Source organism: Hemibagrus wyckioides, linkage group LG22, assembly GCF_019097595.1.
Source record: "Hemibagrus wyckioides isolate EC202008001 linkage group LG22, SWU_Hwy_1.0, whole genome shotgun sequence".
NCBI classification, from domain to species: Eukaryota; Metazoa; Chordata; class Actinopteri; order Siluriformes; family Bagridae; genus Hemibagrus; species Hemibagrus wyckioides.
In genome coordinates this window covers 9,020,161-9,047,800 of record NC_080731.1, presented here as the reverse complement: position 1 = coordinate 9,047,800, position 27,640 = coordinate 9,020,161, and the positions used below count along the sequence as shown (strand labels likewise).

Below are 27,640 nucleotides of genomic sequence, written 5' to 3'. Positions count from 1 at the left end.
ATTAATTGTATTATTTAATACATTTATGTTATATATTTATATATTATTAAACACTCTGTATGTCCTTATGTTGTTGAGATTATTATTATTATTATTATTATTATTATTATTATTATTATTATTATTATTATTGTTGTAATATAATTATTATTGTTTTTATTTTTTGTTAATGTCCCTTACTACAGCATTATGATTAATTATACTCCAGCCTCAGTTTAGAAGGAACAGCATCATTCATGTTGCTTGCTTTCTAATGATGTTTACAGATCTTAGTCTTTCTAAGGTCATTGCAGTTATGGAGCTAACAATAAAGATATATGGGGGGGGGGGTAGAGTAATTGTATCCCAGAACAGTTTATTTTTAATTCATATGGGTTTTGTTTTCCACTTTCTTACACCCTTATATACTTGCACACATACATAAATAAATAAATAAATAAATAAATAGTAAAAACCTAGGGGACCAACTCTCCAATAAACTTCCCAGGCTGCATAATCAATTCTTTCTGTCTCTCACAGCTGTATCTCACTAACAGACACTATTTGCCAGCAGCAAAACACAATTCTGCTCAACTACCTAATTTCCAGAGGTCTAGACTTTGTTATTATCATTGATTGGGTGATTATCCTTTCCCTGTAGCGTGTAACCTTGGCATAACTTTGAACTCCTTTTCCAAGCTGTCAGGCTTTCAAATTAGATCACTCACCAAAATGTTTTTTTTTCTTCTTCTTTTTCTTTTTTCACACTTTTTCTCACCTTTGCTATATCTAGTTTGCAAAGGCATTTTTGCTGAAGACTCCCAGATTGTTGATCAAACACGACATGTTTCACAACCACAACCAGCTAACTTTTTCAAGCATATTTGAAGCAAAATATACAAAACTCCCTCGCCAAAATTCTCTGTCTGGTTGTCAGTTTGTTCTGTAAAGCAACAAAGAAAGGCATCCCCTAAATTAAACATATCCTTCCATCATTCCTCATGGATAAACAGCATATGCAATATGTTGAATTTATTTATGGTCTATGAATGATTGATGTGCTAGTTCACAATGCACAGCTCAACATGCTATACAATACACCCATTAGTTCAAATATCTTGATGGTTAAGTGCTTGAAAAAATTGAGTTCATCACACATAATAAAATACATATCTTTGTTCTGGGATTGCTTAAGTAACCCCTTGATACCCCCCTTCAAAAAAAGTGATTATGGCATTTTATTATAACGGCATTTACATACTGATATGTTTAATTATATAATCACTTACTACACACATTTTCTCTCACTCCATTTTTGTGATTGTGTGTGAGTGCAATAGCGAACAAGCTGAGCGAAAAACGCCTGCAGAAGTTGTAGTGCCTATCCTGCACATAATAAGTCCTAGAACATTTTATATCTCAGGGTCACACGCTGTTTGACTACAGAAGCCACACAGTATGAATATTTTTTTATAATAGGATAGATTTTTAAAAAGAAATGTCAATATTAATCCATCCCTCCTTAGCTCCCAGAGAACGCTGCAGATTTCTTCACCCAAAACATGATGTCCAGCCTTTTACCATACATAAAAAAAATCTTCATTTCTTAAAAATATTTATTCTGGGTTTTTTTTCCATTGACTGGATGAATTTGTTTCCTGTTACGGTTTCGCTGTACAATTTGGGTTTGGTGCCAAAACTCAGCAAGACTAGATTACTTTGTCCTGACCTTATGGAACTGTATTACTTAAATACAAATGCAGAAATGTTGCGTCTGGGCTTTTTTTTGTTTTGTTTTGACACCCAAATTAAGTGTCAATTCAGTACTCGCAAACAGATTTTACCCTTAAACAGGAATGCCACTTAAATGCATATCGAACAATATACATACCAAAACACTAGATACTTTACATTATATAACACTTTGTATATAATAAAAACTGAATGCAACCACCTCCCCACTAGACCGGACCTTTACATCCCTTCCTTTAGAGTGAAGCTCCCCCCAAACTGCTTTCAGATACTTTTTCTAGGTCCTCCATGACTAAGTCTTGCTCATTCACATGGTTGACCCTGGAGTTGTCCACACTGTTCAGTGAGATAGGTTCAGTAGAGGGATGAGGATTAGCTGGCAGCACAGAGTTACTCTGCATTCTATGGGAATAGGTCTTCCGTCGATGACCGCTCACCGAGCACAGGTTGAACTTAAAAATGGCTTGAAATCCACGCCGGAAATTCTCATTGAAGAAACCGTAAATTATAGGGTTGACACTGCTGTTGAAGAAGGCAAGCCAGTGGGCAAAAGGATAGATATAGATGTTAATGAGCCTGTACTGGTTTTCAGTAAGCCTGGCATAATCAGTAAGCATCATTAGCGTCCATAAAGGCAACCAGGATAAGATGAAAAGGAAGGCCACAACCAGAAGCATTTTGATGACTCTCTGTTTCTTTTTGGACACATTATGGCGGTTGTCATGGCCAGGCTTTCCACCTGTTGGCACAGCCGTCTTGAACAGAGTGATCCCAATCCTCGCGTACATGATCACTATTAGCGATAGAGGGGCCAAGTATATGTTGGCAAATAAAACAGTGGTATATATTTTTCTCATCTCTTGATTTGGCCAGTTTTCCCGACACCAGTAGAAAGGACTTGTTCTGTTTCCATCCCCAAGAAAGACACGGATAGTTTGCTCTTTGGTCACTTGAAGCATGACTCCAGAGGGGCACATGATCGATATGGCCAAGACCCAGATGATTACAATGATGAGTGTGGCAGTCGATATCGTCAGTTTTTGCTTGAAGGGATAAACAATGCATCTGAATCTAGACAGAAAGAAAGAAAGAAAGAAAGAAAGATTAGTACTGATCATGATATGCATGTTTGTTCTAATCACATTATATTACTGTACATGAATTTAACAAGATAAATATCAAATGAATGTATTCTGTAGAACTACTTCTGCGGGAAATGAATACATCATTGCAGGTTGAACCTTTTAAAATGATTGATAAATCAAACTATAATGCTGGATACATCAACCATGTAACAGAACCCATTTTTAATATTACTATTTCCAGACACTGACTCTATCTCAATCTACATTTGTGTTACCATTTTGAGATGACTGCATTCAAACATATATATCTATTTCTTAATCATTAAGAGGATGTTCTCTGTCAATATGAGAATATATGACATCATATAAATATTTCATGCAGAAAGCACCACTATTTTGTGGTTATATTAGTTTATTGTAATTGATAAAATAAAATAAAATAACAAGAAATAAAAATGCAGGTGAGAGAAAAAGTTCCCATATGATGCCCGCAGAATAAAATCGATCAAAGCAATGCAATGACTTTCAGGCTACACCTGCTGCAGGTCTGATTTGGAGCATTCATTTCATCATTCACTGGTTTGGTAAATATATGTGCACATCTGCACTGTTAGTCACATTATTATACACACTGCTGCTGTGATCACTAAACAGTTTGTTGGTCACTCTGGTAGTTTGAATTTTAACAAGACCAGAGTGCCCCCTGGGCTAGAGGGCCACAAGGGCTAGAGACTGAAATATTGAGATGACATTCAGAAAGCTGCCACTTTTTGTCATTGTATTATCTCTGTACCCAGCCACATCACCAACATGAGTAAAGTTTACCTGCAATGAAAAAATATAGCTACCCTGCTTAGCCATCTTCTAGCAGTTCAAATAATATCTATTCATTACTTCCTATGGATATATTAATATTAAAATAAGACAGAAAGTGCAGACTCTGTTATCTGGCAATTGCAAGTTCAAATTATTGTGATGCCACAGCCATGGGAGCCAAAGGGAGCAAAAAAACTATTGAGATGGGAGGGATGGCATTACAATTTCTTGTCTGTCAATCACAGTGACACTGCCCAATTTTGGAACAGTAGTCTATGGAATAGTAGGTAAAAATGGCAGGTAAAATTGGGGAGAAAATGGGGAGAGGGGTGGGAAGGGAACAGAGTACAATAGCAGAGTGGGAACAATGTAATCTCAGTGACTTCATCTGTGGCAGACGGGCTGGTTTGAATATTTAAGCAACTGGTGATATCGTGGGATTTCACACACAACAGAGTCTAGAGTTCATACAGAATGGTAGCAAAAAGCAATAAATAAAAACCATCCATTGAGCAGCAGTCTGCAAGGAGAAACCGCTTGTTGATGAGAGAGGTCAGACAACAATGGCAGGACTGTTTTGAGCTGACAGGAAGTCTTTTGTATACTCAAATAAGCATTCTTTACAACCATGGTGAGAAGAAAAGCATCTCAGAATGCACAACATGTTAAACTGTGAAGTGTGTGGGCCACAACAGCAAAAGACTGCGTCAGGTTCCACTGCTATCAGACAAGAACAAGAATCTGAAACTATACTGGATAACAGTTCAACTAAACTGGACAGTGCAACGCGGAAATCCGTGCCTGGCCTTTTTCCAACAAGATCTTCTTCTTCTTTCTGCTTTTTCCTTCAGGGGTCACCACAGAGAATCATCTCTCTCCACCTATCCCTATCTTCTGCATCCTCAACACTTGCACCCACTAGCTTCATATCCTCATTTATTACATCCATGTACCTCCTCTTTGGCCTTCCTCTTTGCCTCCTGCCAGGCAGCTCCATGTCCAACATTCTCCTACCAATATACTCACTCTCCCTCCTCTGTACATGTCCAAACCATCTTAATCTGGCCTCCCTAACTTTGTCCCACAACATGAGCTGTCCCTCTGATTTACTCGTTCCTAATCCTGTCCAACTGTGTCACTACCAAAGAGAACCTCGACATCTTCAGCTCTGCTACCTCCAGCTCTGACTCCTGTCTCTTCCTCAGTGACACTGTCTCTAAACCATACAGCATGGCCTTTTTCCAACAAGATAAATTTCCTAATAAAATGGGCAGTGATAATATGCTTGTGATTTACCTAAAGATATTCAGAGAAGTAGCTTCACAAAAAGCAGATTCTGAACTCTTGAAGAACTCAAGTAGCAATGATTCAGCAAGCAAAAACTGATTTGCAGAGCAGATGTATTCAAATCAGGCGTAAATTGAACGTGATATTTTTCATAAGTTACTCAAGTTAACACAAATCCCATCCCAACAGATCATAAATAAAGTTTCATTGACTTTAATTAATTGAATTATGTGTAATAATTCCACATGAATAAAATAGATTGTATTAACATAATTTGCTTTTGTACAGCCAAAATGATTTTATCATGTATTGTTCAAAGGCCTGGATTAAAAGGGCTTTGAAAAGTCGATGCACTCAGGATCAAACCCACGACCCTGGTATTTTAAGGAGGCAACTGTGCTATCATTCCACACATGATTTAATCAAGATCATTTAACACTGTATCCATTTCTGTCAGCACCAGCATCCTTGAAAGGTTATATAATGTTTTTGGATCACAATAATATTAGAAGAATTGATCACTCTACATAATTCAAACAAGAACTTTAGATATTTACATTATATATAGTTTAAACAGAAATCACTGATGAAAAACTAAATATTTCTATGTAGTACATGTAATATTTTCTCTCAAATCTTATTCCCTTTCTTCGACTCTGCCTGAAATAACATAAAGCATTATGGGATATTATGGGAAGATGCAACAGGCTGCTTGGTATATTTGCATCATTTAGGTATTAATGTCTAAATCATGCACTGCAGTTCTTCTAGATAAGCAGGAAAGACACATGTTTTTGTTAGGATAATCTTTCATCTTTAGTATAATAAGAATCTTCTTAACATATTTGTTCTGCCAGTTACAGAACAAACCTGTCTGGTGCTAGAAGGGGTATTGTGGGCTTCATGGATAGCAAGTAATTATGGGTAAATTGCTCTAGGTTGTTTGGGGAATTGAGACTTTCAGCATTAAGTAGTTCCTGATTTATCTGGTACTGACTGATCTAGTTGGGGAATTTGTGTTTCCTAAACGTCACCAATATTTAAAAACCCTTAAAGCAGTGATGTATTTGAAACAGGAAATCAGTTTGATTTACAGAACAGCCAGCAGCCTTCGAAATATATCATGCCACCACTTAAGCTAAATGCATCTGTCTGTTGTCTAGAAAACTACAATATATATATATATATATATATATATATATAACAAGAGCCTTTTTGCAACTGTGGAGGATTTCTCAGCAAGGTCCATGCAGAAATGGAATGCCCCCTCAGGCTTGGACACGATCACAATGGATCTGTTCCAGTTACTGTAATTAATCCCATCTCTGTCATTTCTTCCCTAAAATAATCCTGAGTCACTTTTCTTTTATGTTCTAGGAAGCAATGCAGACAGTCACACTGTAGGAGTTTCTTTATGGTGCTTTATCTGGTCTGTGTGCCCGAGAAAGGGAGAAAACACATTTAAAACAAATTTAACTCATGTATTTCTTACACTGTGAATTATTTATGGTTATATCAAAATCTTTCTGATATTAGACCTCCCTCCCTCTCTCCCTACCTCTTGTAGGGTCAAGAGGCTATTGTCAGCCTCAGAAACAGTCCAAAAAGCACTGTCCCAGAGTTGTACAAAAATATATATGTATATTGTTGTACAGTAATATATATGTATATTTATATACACAACCTTACATTTACATAGATTTTTTCTTAGTAAAATGAGGAATATATAGGGCTGTACATATTGTATGTATTGAAAACTGTTATCCAAATTACTGGCTACAAAATTGGAGTCAGTCCTGCATATACTCAAAGGCTCAGATAATCCAGGCTTCATTTCGAAGAACCAAGGTATTGGTATTAGAGCCTCTTGGAGATAGCATGAGGAATCACACAACAGTAGATAACATTTCTTTAAAAAAAAAAAAAACCCACAGTAAATCACTATGTATGCATGCCAACAACATGCGTCTGTTTTTAAAGTCAGAGGTTTTGGTCACTGACGTCCTGTCAATCATAAACTCATTCTTTACTTACTTATGGGATTAAAGTATCACCAAATGTGCAGGATTTAGGGGAACTCATTTTTTTACACTATTGTCAAGAAAGTTAAAGGTGATATGAAGCAGTGGAATAATTTCCCTCTCTCTTGGATGGGGAGAATTAGTCAGCTCCTATGCTGATAATAGCAGTCTGGCTATCTAGGAAAGTGGAAGCTGATTCAGATTTTCAAAGTATATCTGGTGCTATAAAAACCGAGCTTATATAACTGCCAGTATCCCATTTATCCTCTTTGGGAATGGTTAGAGAATCATTTTCACTCAGAGCCTTGTACAGATGAGTGGTTTGTATCACCCATTTCTTGATTAAATATATATATATTTTTTTTTACCTTCAGATAAGAGATCTCTTAAAATCAAGACAAATCATGTTTTATAAACATCTGAAGAGAAATCATGAAGCACATTAGTAGAGGAAATTACCTGCCATATTGACAAAAAATCAGTCATATTTTAACTATCGGTCTGTATTGAGAGAAAGTAATTGGGTTTCTTTGCTATTGCAAGGTGCTGAAGTCTTTTAATCAATTTTTAACAAAAATCTGGCATTCCTCCAAGACATTTTGTCTATTAGCATTTGAAACCTTACACTTTTGATAGCTTGAAACTGAAACATGATGCAAATCTCCCTGCACATTATGATATAAAGATTAGTTTTAAATCATTAAAGGATCATTTTTGCTTATACGAAGTGAATGCACACTATTCAATTGCTGCTATTTCTATTTTTGCACATTTCAAACGGTCACCAACGGCTGCTACAGTGAGGGAAAAAATTATTTGATCCCCTGCTGATTTTGTACGTTTGCCCACTGACAAAGAAATGATCAGTCTGTAATTTTAATGGTAGGTTTATCTGAACAGTGAGAGACAGAATAACAACAAAAAAAATCCAGAAAAACACATTTCATAAAAGTTATAAATTGATTTGCATTTTGTTGAGTGAAATAAGTATTTGACCCCTTTGCAAAACATGACTTAGTACTTGGTGGCAAACCCTTGTTGGCAATCACAGACGTCAGACATTTCTTGTAGTTGGCCACCAGGTTTGCACACATCTCACATCTCAAGGAATTTGGAGCCACTCCTCTATGCAGGTCCTCTCCAAGTCATTAAGGTTTTGTGGCTGACCCTTCAGCTCCCTCCACAGATTTTCTATGGGATTAAGGTCTGGAGACTGGCTAGGCCACTACAGGACCTTAATGTGCTTCTTTCTGAACCACTCCTTTGTTGCCTTGGCCGTCTGTTTTGGGTCTTTGTCAGGCTGGAATATCCATCCACTACCCGTTTTCAATGCCCTGGCTGAGGGAAGGAGGTTCTCATCCAAGATTTAACAGTACATGGCCCCATCCATCGTCCCTTTGATGCGGTGCAGTTGTCCTGTCACCTGGGGATGGTCTTCTTGGAGTCATAGGCAGCATTCCTCCTCCTCCAAACACGGCGAGTTGAGTTGATGCCAAAGAGCTGGATTTTGGTCTCATTTGACCACAACACTTTCACCCAGTTCTCCTCTGAATCATTCAGATGTTCACTGGCAAACTTCAGATGAGCCTGTACATGTGCTTTCTTTAGCAGGGGGACCTTGCAGGCGCTACTGGATTTCAGTCTTTCACAGCGTAGTGTGTTACCAATTGTTTTCTTGGTGACTATGGTCCCAGCTGCCTTGAGATCATTGACAAAATCCTCCAGTGTAATTCTGGGCTGATTCCTCGCCGTTCTCATGATCATTGAAACTCCATGAGGTGAGATCTTGCATGGAGCCTCAGACCAAGGAAGATTGACAGTCCTTTTGGGAATAATCGCACCATCTGTTGTCACCTTCTCACCAAGCTGCTTGGCGATGGTCTTGTAGCTCATTCCAGCCTTGTGTAGGTCTACAATCTTGTCCCTGACATCCATGGACAGCTCTTTGGTCTTGGCCGTGATGGAGAGTTTGGACTCTGATTGATTGCTTCCTTCTGTGGACAGGTGTCTTTCATACAGTTAAGGAGCTGAGATTAAGAGCCCTCCCTGAGAGTGCTCCTACTGTAATCTCAGCTCCTTACCTGTATAAAAGACACCTGGGAGCCAGAAATCTTTCTGACTGATAGGGGATCAAATACTTATTTCACTCATTAAAATGCAAATCAATGTAGAACTTTTCTGAAATGCGTTTTTCTGGGTTTTTTTGTTGTTATTCTGCTTCTCACTGTTCAAATACACCTACCATTAAAATTACAGACTGATCATTTCTTTGTCAGTGGAAAGTACAAAATCAGCAGGGCATCAAATAATTTTTTCCCTCACTGTATATGTATATGTTTACAAGCATATATGTTAAAATTATATGTTAGCTTCTGTCCTTAGCTCTGTGAAAAGTTTCTTGACTTGAATGTGTCAGATCTATCCAAATTTCAAACTCCATTTCCTATTCTCCATCTCCAGGCTTGCTGTCTGTGAAGTGGTCCAGGGAAGCCTTCATGTCTGTCACATTCTGGCCCTCTCTTTTAGTTATGCTGTCATAGCTAGTCTTGCCGGAGTCCCTGCCTGCACTTTACATATGATCTACATTGTCTTTAAACATCACATGATCAGAAGCATACTTAATATCTTTCTCTCTCTCTTTCTGTCTTTCTCTGTCGAGCTACACATCACACTCCCGAGCTCCCAGTGTTCTGAGTTTCCAGTGTGACCACTGGCTCTACCCCTGGTCGGAGTCTCGTCGCTAGCATGGTTGGTGCTCACTGACGCTGTGGATGGATCTGTGTGGACAGCCTGTGACCAGGAGACAGCCATGGACAGAGCCATTTGGGGACTTTCACATCGTCACAGATCTTCCATTACATCTGTCAGCTTGTGACAGCAAGGAATTAGTGCCTATAATGAATTCAGAAACTACACTCACCTCATAAGCCCTTGGTTGCTGTTGTAGAAAGGACATTATTTAGTTACATTTACATTATTTACTGTCCAGTGTCACCCAAATGAGGATGGGTTCCCTTTCTGAGCATGGTTCCTCTCAAGGTTTCTTCTTCATATCATAACAGGGAGTTTTTCCTTGCCACTGTAGCCGCAGGCTTGCTCATTAGTAATTTCCCACGACACATCACGGCCTACAATCATGGACTCCACTCCCCACAATGCATGTTCATAGTTAATGGCACTTGCACATTTCCAATCTCTCTCTCTCTCTCTCTCTCTCTCTCTCACACACACACACACACACACGCTCTGTCTGTTTGTTTCTTATATTATATTATTGAGTATATTATACAACTATATTTTTGTGTCCTGATGTTAGCAAGTCTGTTTCCTAGTATTCAGTGATCCTGGTTTTGACTCTCTTTATCACTGCTTTATGTTTTGCACTATCACCAACCTGTTACTGCATCCATCTCAGTGTCTCTCTTGTGACAGGAAGGAAGATGATTAACAAGAAGTAATTGTATTAACACACATATTTCATGAAGAAATCAGTGTAATTTAAAAAAAAAAAACTTTGGTCACTTAGCAGAATGTTCCCCAGAAATACACAGGTTTCCTTTTGAGTCTAATTCCTCTCAACATTTTTTCCTCATGTTTCCCCTGGCTTGCTCATTATAGAGCCAAATATAAATCCGGACCCAGATTTCCTTAAAAATTGCTTTGTAACAATGCCCATTGTTAAAAGCAGTATAGAAATAAAGTTAAATTGAACTGAACTAACTGAACCCTGTAATACTTCATTTTCGGGACAAAATTGCAAAAAAAATATTGAGAATAGCTACGAGAACTAATTTTAGAAAGGGCCCATGGTTTTTCATACTAAACCTTCCAGGCAAATATATTGCCTCGAGTAGGGACCAGTTCAGGACATTTAAGTTTAAATGAGTGGGTAAAAGATAAGCACGCAAAAGTGTCCAGTAGTGCAGGGATATTTTTTTTTCTTCGATTTCTACCATTAGGGAGAATAAGAACAAGCCAAATAGGCAAATAATGCTCATTTTGGAAGAGTGTGCTCCTTAGTGTCTGATATTTCAGATTTAATAGGTGCTACTGGAGTGTAGGTGTGTTGGCTCGCACCGACGTTTGATGGGTGGGTGGTTTTTGAGGAAATTGGGAAGATACAAGATAACTGATATTGTTTTCATGCATGCAATATGGTCCACTGTTCTGTTTTTTTTTCTTCTTCTTCTTTTCTTGGCTGTTTATCTGAGAGAAGGTCTCTGGGTTATTTCTTGTTTATAAAAGTGAAAAGAAAATGTAATTTGGCTTAAAAAAATCATTCCCTCTCTTCTTTAAGACTTGCCTGTGAAAGTTACTACAACATTATGATGCTTTTGAGCAGTCTTAAGCAGTGATCAATGACCTCAGGAGACACAGAGGTGAAATTCTCTTAATTATTCATTAACATGAGGAAAAACTGGCTTAGTGGTTAGCACTGTTGCCTCGCAGTTCGAACAGACAAGGGCCTTTCTGTGTGGAGTTTGCATGTTTACTCCGGGGACTCCGGTTTCCTCCCACAGTCCAAAAACATGTACGTTAGGTTGATTGGTAATTCTAAATTGCCTGTGAGTGTGTGTGGTTGTCTGTCTATATGTGGCCCTGCGATGGACTGGCGACCTGTCCAGGGTGTACCCCTGCCTTTCGCCCAATGTGTGCTGGGAGAGGCTCCAGCAGATCCCTGTGACCCTAATTAGGAATAAGCGAGTATAGACGATGGATGGATGAGGAAAAACTACTGAATGCACAAATAATGTTTTTCTAAGTTATTGGATATTTTGATAATGATGAGAATATCTTTTGAGCAGGCCTAAATAAACATAGAAGGATTAAACGCTATAAGATACTCTTTTTAGTACACTTATGGCCTTTAGTATACTCAACTACTATATTATTACAGGTGAAATAATTCTGTCTCTTGTATTTAGTTTGTATTTTTGTTAGTGTTGCAGTGGGGCAGTATAGACTAAGAATATGTCTAAGAATGGGTTGTAAGAAATTGGTCCATTTTTGATCTTTTGATATCTTGATTTTTGACTTTAGCGATCAGGTCACATGGATCTTATCACTGCTACACTGATGACACACTTTACTTCTCTTTTTCCTTCATCAACCTCCCAAGAATACTCATTATGTGAAACTTAACTGACAAAACTCTCCTCCACTGGGACCTGTCAATCACCATCAACACTCACCTCCAGTCTATCCAGCACACACACAGCTTGATGTGATGTGTAACATCCTCAGTCCTACCATATAAAGCACCTGATCGAGCAGATGTCTTCTTCATGACATCAGGAGACCTTTCATTTTGTATTATTGTAAAAGCCCCAGACATTTTTTTAGACTTGACAACCGCAACTCCCTACTTGCTTGTATTCCTACATACTGTATGCCATATATTTTTGTGCAGAGCATTCAGCATGCTGTCTAAGATATCTCGTGTTACCCCTCCACAGGGGTCACTCCACTAGATTCAAGCTACAGCAAGAATAAAAAATAAAAACATGTGTTTTGGCATTGTAGGCCTCAAAGGGCTCTGCACCATATTACTTATGAACCCTGGTTCTGAACTACATACCTTCACCCTCAGGTCACTTGATATGTTTCCCTCTGATGTCTGAACATGCAGCTTGTAGATCTCGCTGTTTCAGCATCCTGGTACTTCATTGGTAGAATAGACCTCCATTTTCACAACTGTGTATATCTTTTCCTTCTGCAAAGAGCTAAAGACCTTCCTCCTCAGTATCTGTGAGACCTCACCTTGTTTATATATACTTTGCATTCATTGCCTTACATGTTTCCTTACTCATTGCTTTATCCTGCAGTACATTTATATATATGCACATAAGATTTAAATTGCCCTTGCTCTTAGCATACAAAAAACTGTGTTTCTTTCCACACAAACCACTCACAAAACCCTTTTACAATCTAGGCTTTCAGTTCATGAATTCTTGCAAATTTGAAAGATGCTTTTGCAAGAAGCTTTTCTATTGCTGCACCTTCAATTGTTCGCTCTGAATAAAAGTGTCTGATCAATAGCAAAATGTAAATGTAATAGGAGAATGCGTACACTATGTTATATATCTCTAGTATTCAGATGATACCATAATACAGTATAAGTCATTAAAGGAATTGGAATCACATCTTGATATGGAAAATGAAGTTCGGTAGTTCACAGCATTGAGATGTCATTTAAGGATGTGATCATTTGACACACAGTGTTGAAGTTCCTGCCAATTTCCTCTGTGTTTACACAGAGCTTATTTGCAGTTGGAGGTAGAGGTTCCGGGAATATTTGGAGGCTTTGATTTTTTTGAAAAGTGACATTTCAGAAACACAAAGTTAAAATGAATCATTTGTAACCTTTACATTTACAAATGATCGTTAAACATTGACGTCCCAATGGCAGTAATTATTAAATACAAGAAAGTATTATGTATTATTATTGATTGTCTTACTTTGTTGGTGGATATAATTTCATTTTGCCATTTGGCAAAAGCACATTTTTGAGACCAGTCTGTTATTTTTTCATTTATTTATTTGTTTGTTTGTTTGTTTGTTTGTTTGTTTGCTTGCTTGCTAAAAGCTATGAGTGTTGTTTCAGCAGATACAAAGTCACTGAGCCAATACTGATGAATGTGTGCCATCAGCTGGTACTTCAAATGAAGAGGAAAATGAAGAGGACAAATGCAATACCTGTTCATATCCAAGTCCTTTCAACCACATAATCAGCTACCAGCAGAAGCAGGTATAGCAAGTATTTCCTATCCATTATTGAGTAGAATAATCCAGTTCCCATTCAGTAATGTTCAATGTTTTACTGGACTTCCAAGAAATCCCAACGTCACTGGATGCACATCACAATTAAAGTCACCATAAAATTGATTTCATCATGTTTTATTCTATAAAGAAGCAGTAGATTTGTCACATGCAACGATTTATATTAAACGTGAACTTTTCTTTTCTGTAACATCCCTGGCAAATAAAAGCAACCACAAACAAAAAGCAGAAAACCTAGCAGCCTTCTAGTTCACGCTACACTCCCACAGCTTTGCTTTGCTCACAGATTCACATGTTCGTATACACATGTTCACGGTAGGTAGAGGAAGAAAATAGAAATACATGCAGGGAAGAAAAAACCCATGTATGTCAACTTAATCATCGAGCCTCTGATTCGTCCTCAAACCCTTCCCTTACAATGCAGACCCACGCCAAACCACTCACCCACCTGCTACAAGGAGAAGTAAGGGTGTGCACCGGTATACTGAAATCTCTCTTTGGGTATCTATTATTCCTTACATTCACATAGAATATATGAAAAAGAAAAAGCCATATCTGGAAATAATTTGAGGCAGAGATTGAATTTTGACATGTGCAAAGGGACTGAAAAGGTTTTGGCAGCAAGTGTTTTATTTTACTCTCAGAAGGCTCAGGAGTAGATACACAGATATGGAGCCCACAAACAGATGTCTATGAATGAAAATGCTTGTTTTGTTTTCTCACCTTGGCAAATGGAAATGCAAATGATTCAGATGGGAGATTGTTATAATGCAATTTCATTTCCTAAAAGAAAAGTATATGGAAAGGTTAATTATCGAGAAGCATATGGTAGCCTGATTCATGCTCTAAAGGAAGCAAACAAAAAGAGTGATATAATACACACATATCCAGAAAGCTTTTCTCAAAAGGTAACACAATAAGAACACAAGCCTAGGCTCATGACTGTCTGTTCTAGATACATTGAAAGGACTGACAGTTCAAAACATTTCATGCAGGCATACAAAACACATAGCTCAGGGGATGTGATGTCTCTAAGCCAAAGAAAGCTCCATCATTTCTTCAGCTCCATTATCTCAAACATATGAAGAGAATGGAAACTTGATTGACTTATCAACAATGCAGTTCATATAGTCGTTATATTGTACATATAATCTGTTATATATAGCATGTGGACAATCAATCCCCAGATCTTTCATACACTGTGTAAAATGTTTGTCAGGATTTAGTGATATGCTGGTAAAATAGATTTATTATTTTCATTCCCCTGCTGAGGTCTGTTTTAAGGCTAATTACCTACTGAGACAGAACGTATCCACAGGGAACTTTACTCAAGTTGCCAACTCTAGATGAAAGAAAAAGCACTACTAGAATGAGAGACGGATAAGAGACAAGGATGTGACGCATAGCTCCAGGTTTGGTTCAGGATGTCACATGAAAGTTTCTAATATTAATTCCTCCCAGTGAACCAAGTAGTAAGTACAGCGTCTGCATCTCTGGCATTTCAAAAAGCAGCATATCAGCCAGGCAAGTGGGTCTAGGGAGGCATATGAGAATAGACAGACAGTCTCCTCTAGGCACTATTCAGGTCTGTTGTGGTGTATGATCTTTGGAACGCCTAGCACATGCTTGGCACAGCAAGTTATTTGCTACGGGAGTATTAATCTGGAAGTGGTTCACGAGGGAGGATATCTCAGAATATAACGTGTCAAATCAGGAGTGACAGAGGGGGTTATCGTTAGAGTCGTTCTCTCTGTACCATTAGTGATGATTTTTCTGCATCACATAAACATCCATGATTGCGGTAAAAGCCACTTTTAATACAAGGTTTCTGTTGTAATTATAGAAGACCATACAACAAGAATAAAACCACAGCCAAGGCATTCTAGATCTCTTTGAAAACTAGGTATGAATTAGAATATTAATATTTTCTATCATTTATTTTATTATTATTATTATTATTATTATTATTATTATCATCATTTTCTCCTTTCTCTTAAGTGGTCATGGGAGGGTTTCATGGGTGGGTTTGAAGTTGGGTAAGTGTAGGTTTAGTGGGTGGGGTAAAGAAGCGTAGGGGCTTAGCAGACTGTTAAATGTTTACTTATATTTTTTCAACTGAATTACCATCCTGTGATTTGTTGTTACCTCATTCCTGTGAAAAACTAAATAAACCAAAGGGAATGACAAGGGAGTATTGGCATACGGGCCAAGGATTAAGCTATTCAACAACATTTTACCTGTGACTCTTAATATAGTGGGTCCATCCATCCATCCATCTATTCTCCACTAGGCTTATCCTACTGGGTCACAGCACACCCTATCAAAGGGCACAATCACACACCCATTCACACACTACGGACAATTTAGAGAAGCCAATCAGCCTACTTTTGGACTGGGAAACACCCTAGGCACAGGAAGAACATCCACACACACACACACACACACACACACACACATACACATACACACAGTCCATGCACATTTTTTTTTATCCCAATCCTCCCAGTCACAAAGGAATTCTGACAAATTGCACACACCCCTACAGTTGCTAAAAAAAAAAAAAAAGTAAATCCTTGCAGTGAGGCATAGTGTATTCTATCTTAATCAGTACTGTGCAAAAGAGTGCAATCAGTGCTGTGAGTTACACGTCGCTCCAATCCCAATCAGCTAGTTTAGAGAAGAGTATGGAAGCTGATAGCAGCTTATCCAGACTCATTATCAGATGCTACTCAGGCTCATTATCAGTCTGGATAAATCTCATAGGCCAGTCACAGAGTTATAAGAAGGGATCTGTTAATGAACATGAACTTCCATGCTCCATCTCAGGTCCAGAATCAATCATTTCAGATAGTTTACCAATAGGTAAACAGTGTAATATACTGTTATCTAAATTTATTGCATTGTTTTATTCATTTTAGTAGTTTACCATGTAGCCCTAAATAAAGCAGTCATTTGTAGCCCGCTGTTCATGGATATTAAGTGAAGTACAGTCTTTTTATTTATTTATTTTGTTGTTGTTGTTGTTGTTGCACTGTTTAGGTTATATTAGTTACCAATGTTTAACATACCTGAAGACTAGGCTTACTAGTAGATCTGGAAGATCTGTTTTTATAGCTGATGTAAGGGGGATGTAAAGGATGAAATCTGTCCTGTGTAATTTTGCAGTATCAGACATGATTTATTCTTGATCAAAGGAACATTTTATTCAATCCAGAACCATGTAAACAAATTATTATTCATACAATTTTCAAAAGGTAGTTGTTTATATTAGTGGACATGTTGAAAGATGCATGTTTTTCAAATGCATTCAAGTGAAAATGTTTCAGTAAGTTAATATGCTTGTCTGTGTAGCTGTCTGTGATGGGATATACACTATATTGCCAAAAGTATTCGCTCACCTGCCTTGACTCACATATGAACTTAAGTGACATCCCATTCCTAATCCATAGGGTTCAATATGACGTTGGCCCACCCTTTGCAGCTATAACAGCTTCAACTCTTCTGGGAAGGCTGTCCACAAGGTTTAGGAGTGTGTTTATGGGAATTTTTGACCATTCTTCCTGAAGCGCATTTGTGAGGTCACACACTGATGTTGGACAGAAGGCCTGGCTCTCAGTCTCTGCTCTAATTCATCCCAAAGGTGTTCTATCGGGTTGAGGTCAAGACTCTGTGCAGGCCAGTCAAGTTCCTCCACACCAGACTCTGTCATCCATGTCTTTATGGACCTTGCTTTGGTCACTGGTGCACAGTCATGTTGGAAGAGGAAGGGGCCAGCTCCAAACTGTTCCCACAAAGTTGGGAGCATGGAATTGTCCAAAATGTCTTGGTATGCTGAAGCATTCAGAGTTCCTTTCACTGGAACTAAGGGGCCAAGCCCAGCTCCTGAAAAACAACCCCACACCATAATCCCCCCTCCACCAAACTTTACACTTGGCACAATGCAGTCAGACAAGTACCTTTCTCCTGGCAACCGCCAAACCCAGACTCGTCCATCAGATTGCCAGATGGAGAAGCGCGATTCGTCACTCCAGAGAACGCGTCTCCACTGCTCTAGAGTCCAGTGGCGGCGTGCTTTACACCACTGCATCCGACGCTTTGAATTGCACTTTGTGATGTATGGCTTGGATGCAGCTGCTCGGCCATGGAAATCCATTCCATGAAGCTCTCTGCGCACTGTTCTTAAGCTAATCTGAAGGCCACATGAAGTTTGGAGGTCTGTAGCGATTGACTCTGCAGAAAGTTGGCGACCTCTTCGCACTATGCGCCTCAGCATCCGCTGACCCCGCTCCGTCAGTTTACGTGGCCTACCACTTCATGGCTGAGTTGCTGTCGTTCCCAAACACTTCCACGTTCTTATAATACAGCTGACAGTTGACTGTGGAATATGTAGGAGCGAGGAAATTTCACGACTGGATTTGTTGCACAGGTGGCATCCTATCACAGTTCCACACTGGAATTCACTGAGCTCCTGAGAGCGACCCATTCTTTCACAAATGTTTGTAAAAACAGTCTGCATGCCTAGGTGCTTGATTTTATACACCTGTGGCCATGGAAGTGATTGGAATACCTGATTCTGATTATTTGGATGGGTGAGCGAATACTTTTGGCAATATAGTGTATCTGATTATAACACTCTTGATCTGCTTTTACTATAGAAATGCTTCCTGATCATTTTAAACTGCATGTATTTTGTCCTCACCCATAGTTTAATAATACCTATCTATTTCTGTTCATTTCTGAGCTTTATTGTTCTTTCCTCTCACTTTTATTTTTATATCACTTTATTTTTTATATATTTTTTTTATTATTCTTGCTAGTGAAGCAATTACAGCTTTGAGTATCTGTGCAGTTTTTCTCTGTTTCATTCAGAAGCTTTGAAGTTCATTGGAATTAAATGGCAAGAGCCTGTGAACTTCTACCTTAAGCCTTGAGTTCTTTTTCTCGCTGGATTTATCCTGAAACCATTTAAACACTGTTTTTACTGACAGTGCTACTCTAAATGGTGAACCTTTACCCGAACCCATGGAAATCAACGGAATTTCAAGGCAAGAATCCAGAACGTATTTGGCTGGATTCATCCTCTTGAAAATTCAGACCCTGGCCTCAGAAGAACTCTGATATAAAGCTGCCTCCACTGTAGTGATGATATTAGCTAGCTAATTATATGCATTCTGTACAATTTAATGCTTAAACCAGTTAAATGTCTGTATAGGAAACCTTTTGACCTTCAGATGGGCTGCCATGCATTATAGTTAGGAGTGTCTCCCATCTACGTCCTCTACCCTAAAGCCCACTTTTCATTTTCATGGTGGATTATTGAGTATACATTGATGGCAAAAGCAAGTCATATGCACATATGTATGTATAAGATGAAGAATGAGATTACCTGTCAACCGCAATAGCAACCAGAGTAAAGACAGAGGCAGAGACAGATATTCCCTGGACCATACCACTCATTTTGCAAATCATGTTTCCAAATGGCCAACCTGTGAAGAAGAGAAGGTAAATGAATTTTCTCTGTTGTATACAAACCACACTAACATAACAGGTTTGTGTGTTCTGAGTTTATTATTCCTCCCATTAATGTTAAATAAGTAACATTCATGTAGTGTTAGTGGATGGCAAATGAATTGTTCATTAAAATCGGGGTCCTTTTTTTTTTGTTGTTGCAAAAAACAGTATTCTATGACAAAATGATAAAGTGACAGCTTCAGTAATTTAATTACACTGCCTGCTTTGTTCGGTCATATGATGTTGAAATCATAGAAGCTCCAGGTTTGCTTGCCTGAGTCCATTTGGTTTCTTATTTAATGTTGACTGACAATTTTTTCTGTGTCTCTTTGTAGCCAAAACCACTTCAATACTTCCAAGCTCCTGATTTACAAATTAATTTGTCCTCAGTGTCAACAATGAGCACTCTCTCTCTCTCTCTCTCTCTCTCTCTCTCTGTCTCGCTCACTGTAATGCATCATCATAAGGAGCACTAATAATTGCTAAAAAACTTGTAAAAAAAAATCTGAAAAATAAGCAGTTTTCTCAAACATTTATTGGAAATTAGCTTTAATACTAAATTGCTTCATAAATGATGAAGTTTTTAACTGCCTTACTGTTAGTCTCATGCCTGTTGTGTTTGCTCACACTATTTGAAAATATCTTAGTAAGGATAGTAAGGGTGTTGTCCGGCTAAATCATCTCCACTGTTGTTGTTGTGATTAAATACAGGATGATTGCAGGTTTTAACAGCACTGACTGAAATATGCTCCGACGTTAAGGGATTCTTTAGACTGGAATCAATAAGTTCTCGTCCCTTTATTCATCAGATAATATTTTAACTGTCAGTGGTTCGTTACAGTACATTTTCTGTCCCTAGTGCATCATCATGACATTGCGCATTTGGATTTCTATGTAACTTGTGATTTCTGACTTCTTAACAAAGGTCAGAGAAAATTAGGTTAATATCACATTTTTTAAAAATAACTATACAAATAATAATATGTTACTATCCTATATAAATAACTAATAAGAGAGTATTAAATGTCATTATACCAAGTCAAATTGCTGTGGTTCAGCAACACCTGGCTGTATCACTCTATACTGGTGTTGTTTATTTGCCTATAATAGCATGTGCTCTGATTCTTTATTCCTTATTTATGTCTTGGTAGTAGGATGCATAGTTGAAATCTGGTTTCACTACTGCATCCAAGTTCAACTTACATTTTGGGGAAATATTAAGGAGCACATACAAGCAAAACACATGGTGAGATATTCTGTTTATGTCAAAGTACTGTGAAATGAACAAAATAATAATAATCATAGACGTATAATCCATAGAATCCTATATCCCTGCGCTGCCTGATGCAGTGCAACATCGACTAGGACACCATATATAAAATCCATGTATTTTTTTTAAAGTAAAAAAGTATCAATTCTAGAGTCTAGCTACATTGAGATATCCAGGGACAGTTATTGTTATTCTCCTTTTCACCATCTTTAAGTGCTACTGGAGTGAGGACTAGTCAATAACTAAGATTATTTTCGAGAATTGCTCAGTAAGGACTGGAAATTTCAAGTATTGTACTGAATGAATGAATGAATGAATGAATGAATGAACAAGCAGTGAAAGATACCATAAAGATACCATTAACTGCAATTGTGACCTGAAAATCTGACACAGTTGAATGTTTGCCTGACAAAAATGCTTGAGTAATCATAGTTTCAGAATATTAGATATAGTTTAGGTCTATTTTGGTTAGGTTTTAAAATAAGATGAGACGAGACGAGAGGGGATAAGATAACAAGACAAGATAAGATAAGATAAGATAAGATAAGACAAGACAAGACAAGACAAGACAAGACAAGACAAGAAAAAGTATTAGGTAAGGTGGAATATAAAGTGTTATAGCGGTAAGATCAGAATCAGAATTAGAATCAGAATCAGCTTTATTCACCAAGTGTGCGCAGGCACACAAGGAATTTGTTGTTGTTTTTAAGGTGCTCTTGGTACATACATACATATATACATATCCGGATTGAGAACAGTAAACATTAAAATAGTTAGACTTTACAATAAATAATAATACGTGTATGAATCTGGAACAGATGATTTATGTGCAGATTTGTACATTATACACTCTATATACTGCTGTATAAATAAAGATATATCTTTATGTATTTACATGGTACTTGAGAAAGAGGCAGTAATTAGAGATGGAGAATGAATTACGGAAATGAATTACAGAACACAGGTAATATTTCCTGTGTTAGCTGTTCAAGCTGGAGATGGCATGGGGTTAAGAATATAACCTATAAGATTAAAGAATGCAGAGAACATAAACATACGTAGGACAATAGTCTCAGGACATGTGACAGGAATACAACAAAGAATTTTTTGTAGTGCTTGAAATATAGAAAATACAGAAATACTGAATATAATATATTTGAAAAAGTATACTCAAAGTCATTGTTTAGGAGTGTGGCATGAATGAAGGACAACAATTCAGTGTCTTATGAGTCCAGAATTCCACTTTTTGGCCATGTACAACATCTAACCTTAAACCAACCAAACAAACAAATAAATTAAAAAAGAAAAGAAAAGAAAACTAGATAGGCTGAATAGAGGGAAAAGTACCTGATAAAAACTGAAAAATGTGTATTAGATCATTGATGATCACACCCCCAACTCCCAAAACTAAAAACCTCATCACCTTATTATTCACTTTGAACACAAAACTTCATACAATCTGATCCAATCATCCATTCCTTCACATTAAATATGCATGAACCATGCTAATCACAGGGGTGGAAAATAATGTTGGATCCACATTCGTTGAGGGATAATCACAATAAACTGATTACACTGATTTAATCTGTATTTAAGCAATCCTCTTTAAAATTCTCTTCAAAACTGAAGAACCTTTTTTAGTCTCATAGCTAATAATTTACTTTGAGTGTTCTTTACACATGTAGAGTTTACGCTCCTTTATTTTTGGATTTGCACTCCAGCTGCCTGTGAACTGAAATGTTCAAACCTAAGCATAAAGAAGAACTTGAAATATCCATCCATCCATCCATCCATCCACCCATCCATCCACCCATGGAGCTAGAGTGCTGTTAGGAAGGGGAAGCCTTACTATCATATTTAAGTTATTTGTTTATTTATTTATTTAAGTTTTGAAAATATCTCTTTATACAGTATGCAGGACTTAATAATAGTTAATAATATGTGCCAATAATAATTAGTCACATACATTTCAGTGACACTGTCATCTTCAGCTGTCTTTAGGCTCAAAATGAAATCATTAGCTTCATGCTGACTCTCATAAGTAACAAAACATCAAGATAACTTTTTTTTGTATCTCTTACATATCGAAAATGCTTACACAAGCAAATAAATGATGAGGTAAATAAAATAATTATTCCACTACAAATATTGTAGAATGATTAACTCCAAACAACAACAACAACTGAATAAATAAATAAATAAATATTTTTGTTTATTTTTAATTATATTCTATTATATATTTTTTCTTAATTTATATTTTTATTTATTCCCTATTAATTGATTTTTATTTGTTTATTTATTTTTGTATTTATTTGTTCCTAAGGTTATATTTATTCATTCTGAAGCGAAGACATTCCAGTGACGAAGTTGGCAAATTTTTTTATTTAGTTATGACAAATTGATTGCTTGCTAGACAATTTAACAGAAAAAGCAGAAAACTTTTTTCTCACTTTGATTCACACTGTGAATCAATCAGTCTTATTCTTCTTGAATTAGCGAATTAACTAATACTTGCTGGAAAGTTTTTCAGTGAGCTCCACCTTCGTACATTGCCTGTAAACCCAGCGAATCACATAGAACCTTTGCTAATATGAAACTTAAAATGAAATAAAATAAAATTAAATGTGATACCAACATTTTTGTGAAGATCTGCTATATTCAGCCATCCTTGAGTAAAATGCATGAAACTTTAAATCAGTGCTGTAAGACAGCGCCCCCTCTTGGTGATGATTTATTACATCTTCATAATCTCACCATGTCTTAAGCAGCTCTCTCCTTCCCTCCTATAATTAAATGACATAGTTTTTGGTGAACTATTCACCCTTTAACATACTAACCAAAGTCAGAAATTTTATACATATCCCAACTTGTCTAAAGCTATGAAATATTCCAAACACGTATGCATTCATAATGAGTCAACACACATGAGCCAACACTGTTTTGCCCAATTAGTAAAAGATCTGCATGTGCCTCATGTTGATGTCTAAAGTTGTCTCATGTCTAGCCTAAGATGACTTATTTATCTCCTTTTTCCCCCCTCCACACCATTAGATATCAACATTAATGTAACGAACACTTCAAATTTTCATGAGCAGTGTTCAGTTGAGACAGCAACCGGAGTATGCTATACAACATAGTCATGTAACTCTCCAGATACCTTACAGGTTGCCCAACACTTCAATAAGGGGGATTTCACCCTGGCAGTTTAGTCTATAACAGAGCACAGCTCACATTAAAAATTGGTAATGTGAAAGCCTTCATGTGAATAACGAACCCAAGACCAACTGTAGGAGGTAGTGTGAGTTCTGCTACACTGGAAATGTGTCACTATTTCTGAGAATATGAACATGACTCTTACACACGTCTGCAGGAAGTAAAGTAACCTGCATGTGCGTTTTAGCCGATGATGACATCAATAGTTTACCCAGCACACGTGTACCATGAGTGGCAGGGGAACGTTGTGATACACAGAAGAGATGCATGTGAGACTGTGCCATAATAGCACCAATATTAACTTAAGTAGTCTTTATTTGTCACATATACATTACTGCACAGTGAAATTCTTTCATTGCATATCCCATCCTTAGAGCATTGGGGTCAAAGCACAGGGTCAGCCATGATGCCCCTGGTGCAGAGGGAGGTTGGGGGCCTTGCTAAAAGGCCCAACGGTGGCTTGAACCCCGATCAGCATCCCAGAGACTTAACCACTTCAGCTACCATCTCCCCTTATCCATTCACATTGGTGATGATGATGTAAGACGAGCAAGGTTTGATAAAATCCAGTGAGTATGAAACTAGACCAATGCTGTAGAAGGCACCAGGAAAACCATCTTAGACATAGTGTTACTAAATGAGTGTTTTAGGAAGGTGTTGGGCCACCATGATCTGCCAGAATGGCTTCAATGAACTGTACAGAAGGGATGAACACCATTCTTTCAAAAGATATTCTGGCAGTTCTTTATTTTTTAAAACAGAATTTCTGGGTTAAGATTGTTTCACAGTAAATGTCATGTCATATGATCTTAATTATTTTCATACTCATCAATCTATTCCATTAGCCTTCATGTCCTGTGCTTGGGAGCAGCATCTTTCCGAAAGAGAGCACTCTCAACAGGATAAAAATGTTTCATCACAGGATAAACGAGATCAGTCGGAAGACCTCTGTATTGATTTGCAGTGACTCTTTCGCAGAGCCGGTAGTTTTTCTTCTTCTTTTTCACCTGTCACTGGTGGTTGCAAAGCTGATTTAGCTCTAATCTGATCGCTATAGGAGATGATGGAGATGGAGTGGATCATTTGAAGTTAACAACGTTAAGCTGCAACATATTAACTGCAGGAAAAACAACTGATATTGACAAATTCAGACTCACAAGATCTATATTAGCTTGGCAAAAATCTTCTAGAAATAAGTATTTATAATCAAATGTCAATTTCAAATGTCAATTTCAAATCGATTCCACACATTCTTAGCTGTTGTAAGAAAAAGAGGTCAGTATTATAATGTACACTTTTTGCAGGTATCCACAGTGTGTTAATTATAAATAAACAAGCCTTTTTGTGTTTCATTTTTACATTTTCTAAAAAAATGCCTATTGTATGTGCTTTCTAAATTATGGATGCTTTCTCAAAATGCCCTAATCAGACAACAGAGAGATTCAGAGGTTTTTGCATCACTGGTGAGGATAAAGATTGGGACAGATCCCAGTGTGTCACAACACCATTAGGTTAAAAAACAAAACAAAACAATGCCCATAACTGGAAAGCATGTAATCACTGTCTGTCACAGAGATACAGTCAGCTGGGCATTTGCCCAAAACCCTCAAGTATCTGTGGTTAGTATTTGTAGTCTTGGTCAGCAAGTACAAGTAATTAGCTCCTTTTACATTTACTCACGATGAACTTTAGATTTTATTTTTACCTTGGTTAAAATGTTACTCTAAGTAGCAGAGCACTGTTCCGTTAAAATTCTATTTATTTACCATGCCATTTAACTAAACACACTGATTACTGAAAGTCTAACACAATCTACAGTGATGACATTTGCAATACATTTCATATAATATTGAAAAACCATTAAGCTAATTTAAGCGGTTGCTGTAAAAAAAAAAAAAGATGATTGAACTAAAATTCATAGTAGAACAAAATGTAAGAGCAGAATTATTATTAGTCTAAATGAAATCACACAATACAAACCGCACTAACCTGTAATAATGTTGTCAAGAAGAGTTGTTGGCATGCAAAATATCCCAACAAGGAGGTCACTGACAGCCAGGTTGAGAATGAACAGGTTAGTTACAGTACGCATATTCTTGCTCCTTAAGACAATGAAGCACACAACTCCATTGCCAACCATACAGACCAAGAATATGAGCAGGTATGAAACTATGAAGATAGCTGCTACTGATGGCTCATGCAGGTAAAATCCAACATATGTGATGTTGCTCCGGCGTACGGTGTATTCTCTGGACACGTTGGGCAAAGTCCAGTTCTCATCATCCCCAACGGTGATGTTCAACTCTCTGTTCATTTTTGATCTAAAAGAGATGTGGTTACATAATTAATCGGAGAATTGTTCCAAACACACACAGAAAATACTTTTTTTATGTATGCCTAACTGTACTACAACTTGTAAGTGGTTGTTCTTTTGAGGCTCCACAAATAATCCATAATCTACTGATGATGACTGGGATTTCAAAGGCATTATGATTGTCTTCTTCACATCATAATCATCAACTATCTCGCTTGCCTAAGAGGCAAAAGAAACAATAAAAATGAATCTTTTCGGTTGTTTTAATGACTCTTGAGTTGTTTTAACGATTCTTTCCTGCTGAAACACTAAATTGCTTAGTGCAGAGAAATCCCAACACCAGGAAAACACACACACACACACACACAAACGCTAATTATATTTTAATCACACAGACCCCAACAGTCCCTGAAGCCCAGGATCCTAACCCTGGTCCTGGATTCCCAGATTCCTGAACATTTTAGATTTTTCCCCCTGCTCATACACCTTCTCTAATTAATCAGTTAACAGGCAGCTTTTGCTTGAGGTAGGTGTGTAATGATGGTGCAGAACACACACAGGCTTGGCAATCTGTCATCTAGTGTATCCTAACCTGACACTAGGATATATGAATATCCAGAAGAAGAAGAAGAAAAAAAAACACATACAAAGTGGTAATTGCAAAGTGTAAAAAGAAGAAATAAGTACAATTTAAATAAACTAATACAAAATTGTAATTGGAAATAAGTTTCAATCATAGAATTTTGCGTGTACTGTCAATGGAAAAGTCACAGTTTGTCCTAATCCTGTCACAGAATCAATTCTTACCTTTAATAAAAAAAAATCAGAAAAAGCCAGTGCCGAAGCTGTTCCTTAATAAAAACAGAAACGAGGCGAGTGAACAGCGCGCGCTGCTTATTAACGGATGAAGAATGAGCAAAGATCATGATCACTACACAGACTCGAGCAGCGCGCGAGTCCTACATGCTCTCCAAAATAAAGCTGGAAAATAATGTCCACCATTATTCTGTCCTGCTGCTAGAAACTTTCTCTAACCGACAGCTGTGTAAGGGGTCTGCTCTTTTCAACTGATCACTGCGTGAGCGCACACGCGAGAGAGAGAGAGAGAGAGAGAGTGGCAGAGGCGACGCGTCACTTGTGCGCGAGGCTGTGTGTATGTGCGTGTGTGTGCGCGCGCGCGCGCGGGTATACGTGTCTCCGTGTGCGTGCTTGTTTGTTTGTGTGTGTGTCGGTGTGTGTGTGTGTGTGTGTGTGTGTTCTAGTGCTTCCGTTACAAAACGTTCGTGCTCAACAGGTAGACTACTGCTACACATTAAATATACACTATACCGAATACCTAAAATGAAATTAAATCCTATCTATCTATCTATCTATCTATCTATCTATCTATCTATCTATCTATCTATCTATCTATCTATCTATCTATCACTATTTCCTGTACATAATAAAATATTGGAGGAATTCTTAGTGAATTGCAATTACACTCTCAAAAAGGAAGGGACCTGTCTGTATTTCTTCTTGTTGCTCATGTTGTACCATGAAAATGGTACCTTAAGCATGTATGTTTTATGTGGAACAAGCAGTGTTAAACACTTTTGACCCAGGGATGCTG

At 37.5% G+C, this 27,640-nt stretch overlaps 1 protein-coding gene across 1 annotated transcript; it reads right to left on the bottom strand.

The window, feature by feature from the left end:
• npffr2a (neuropeptide FF receptor 2a) lies at positions 1-27,073 on the bottom strand. Its single transcript, XM_058374550.1, has 4 exons — positions 26,836-27,073; positions 25,704-26,035; positions 19,107-19,206; positions 1-2,802 (listed from the first exon to the last, which is right to left on the bottom strand). Exons 2-4 carry the CDS (start codon positions 26,026-26,028, stop codon positions 1,968-1,970), a joined length of 1,260 nt encoding a protein of 419 aa, XP_058230533.1. The 5' UTR covers positions 26,029-26,035; positions 26,836-27,073; the 3' UTR covers positions 1-1,967.
• Positions 27,074-27,640: the final 567 nt, after the last annotated feature.

What these genes read in the sequence shown, in the direction of transcription:
- npffr2a (XM_058374550.1), bottom strand. Translation starts at nt 26,028, where the DNA reads ATGAACAGAGAGTTGAACATCACCGTTGGGGATGATGAGAACTGGACT. An exon ending in TCTTGACAACATTATTACAG is followed by an intron (nt 19,207 to 25,703) that starts GTTAGTGCGGTT and finishes TCTTCTTCACAG; the next exon opens with GTTGGCCATTTGGAAACATG. An exon ending in GTTGCTATTGCGGTTGACAG is followed by an intron (nt 2,803 to 19,106) that starts GTAATCTCATTC and finishes CTTTCTGTCTAG; the next exon opens with ATTCAGATGCATTGTTTATC.